Consider the following 2,324-nt stretch of genomic DNA (forward strand, 5'->3'; position numbering starts at 1 on the left):
TATCATTTGCCACAGTCCTCTACGTTTGCCTCAGACCTCGCACGCACAAGGGTTAACATGAGTGCAGCATCATAAATGCTACACTGTGCTGCATCTTGATAGGTAAATGTAATTGTATATGTCAACAAACATTAAGATGAATATTAATGAATATTCATTAGCGTGTCCTTATTAATTTAACAGTGAGTGAACATGAGGAACCGTACACTTTGTTTGTTCTCAGACCTAAAACCAGTACACTATTTAATATTTCAATGTCGTTCAAAACTTTTGAAGTGTTTATCATCTTTCTAACCGGCACCTTCTTCACTCTTATTTTTGTGTTTTTCAGCTGCTGCTCTGCAGGTTGACCCAAAGCTGACTCTTGAGGACTACAGTGAAATTGTTAAAGTGGCTTCATTACGTGCCAGAATGGGAGGAAGGCATCACAAGGAACCAAAGTGACGCCAACCAGTCAAACTTGTTACCCCAACTTGTACTGTTTCCCTGTTCATACAGTACAAAGCTTAACCTCATGGACGTTGTTCTTCCAGACAATAGAATGTTGTTCTGACGATCAAAAATTAGTCAAATATGTTTACAGATCCATCCCTGTTTTCTTAAATAAAATGTTATATTAATGCTATGTTGTCATTTTAACCTTTTGTACACACATTTTTGGAAATGTGTTAATGTAAGAATTTTGAACGACATACCCATGATACCCATCATCTGCCAATAAAATTGTGTTTAACATCAGTGAAGAAACTTTTAGTGGTATGTTATGATGTAGACCTATCAGACCAAAAAATATACATGAATCAACATTGATTCCTTACCTTTCATTCAATATAAAATCAACCCAAATGTGCATGCAGATCCACATTTGGATGATGGTTGAATCAAAGTTGATTCCTAACTGATTCAATATAAAATCCACCTGAATGTGCATGTAGATCCACAATCAGTTGATGGTTGAATCAACATTGATATAGTGTCAGTTATGGTCGAAACCCTAACGTTGATTCAACATATAAGTCTTTGATCACTTTCAATTCTGTTTCAATGCCAGGCTTCAACGTAGATTCAATGTTTCTGCCTGACATTGTTTCGATGCTGTTTTACTCATTGGGCTATCTGGGTAGTCTAAAGCAGGGGTGTCCAAAGTTGGTCCTCGAGGGCCAGCTTCCTGCATGTTTTAGGTCTCTTCCTGGTTTAGCACACCTACATTAAAAAAATGGTGGCTCATTAGAAGGCCTAAGGAGAACATTGACTTGCTGGGGAGTTTACTACCACTAGGGAGAGAAATAAAACATGCAGGATGCCGTCCCTCTAGGACCGACTTTGGACACCACTGGTCTAAAGTGTGTCTCACTTAAAAAAAAAAAAGCAAGTTTTCCCCTCTGTCAGCAGGCATCACAAATCATGAAACCAATGTCAGTTAAAACTTAAAAGAAATCACTTAGTGTCCATAGCGCTACCAAGGTAAATGGTACCTACTTTAATGGCAGAAATATTATTCAGGGCCAGGTAGACATGGAAGATGTGGTTGTTGGTGTTGATCCGTTTGTAGATCAGAACCGCGCCATGGTACTCAGCCTGTTCATCTGCTGGAATGATGGGACACACAGGGGACAGGGACCTCACGCTCCACTTAACGTGGCTACCTGAGTAGTCTGAGGGTGGTTCGATGAAAGCCTCATCAACAACATGCAAGATCCTGAATAGCACACTGTTGTCAGGAGACTCTAGAAAATATCAGACATGAAGCAAAGTTTTATGGCGACTCTTATTAATCACAGGCTACAAACGGTCGCTGTTGCTCTTACGGGCTAAGCAAACAGAGTGGGGGAGGTGGATGGATGTGAGCACAGACGCCTCCTTGTTGACGGTGTCAATGTCGAAGATTGGTCCAGCAAATTTCCAGGAGTTTGATAAGAACGAGCCAAACTTGGACCAGGATAGGACCGAATACCGCACCAGAACCGGCTCGCTTGCTTCAAAAACCAGACCAGTGACCGAACACTCGTATGAGCCTTCTGCTTCCAGCTGCATTCTTTAAACACAGACACACAGAGTGAGTGATGGCACCGATTAGTAAGTAAGTTCCTACTGCATGGACGGTGTGTCTCACTCACTGGAAACATCTGTTTGAAATCCTCTGTGGAGTAACAAGCTCTGAGCCGTGGGTCTGTGGAGAGAACATCCAGTCATTTATTTGCATAACCATAAATATGAAAAAATAGTAAAATAAAGATGGATGAAAGAGGGAGAAGATGAGGCTTTAAAGGTTATTGGGAAGTTGGAACAAAATTAAGCTATACAAGCAGGAAATATCTGGTTTC

The 2,324-nt window shown here is 40.8% G+C and overlaps 1 protein-coding gene across 1 annotated transcript in view; it reads right to left on the reverse strand.

The window, feature by feature from the left end:
* Positions 1-2,169, reverse strand: part of LOC106943495 (uncharacterized) — a 10,451-nt gene extending 8,282 nt beyond the window's left edge. Inside the window, exons 1-3 of the mRNA XM_015026803.1 lie at positions 2,118-2,169; positions 1,809-2,035; positions 1,480-1,727 (exon numbers count right to left, since the gene is read on the reverse strand). Coding sequence (XP_014882289.1) covers positions 1,480-1,727; positions 1,809-2,034 — 474 coding nt within the window. The 5' untranslated portion in view covers position 2,035; positions 2,118-2,169. The remainder of the gene's footprint in view (positions 1-1,479; positions 1,728-1,808; positions 2,036-2,117) is intronic.
* Between the last annotated feature and the right edge of the window lie 155 nt (positions 2,170-2,324).

This window comes from Poecilia latipinna, unplaced genomic scaffold (genome assembly GCF_001443285.1).
Source record: "Poecilia latipinna isolate Pla-1442-1.1 unplaced genomic scaffold, P_latipinna-1.0 Scaffold5369, whole genome shotgun sequence".
Classification (NCBI taxonomy): Eukaryota; Metazoa; Chordata; class Actinopteri; order Cyprinodontiformes; family Poeciliidae; genus Poecilia; species Poecilia latipinna.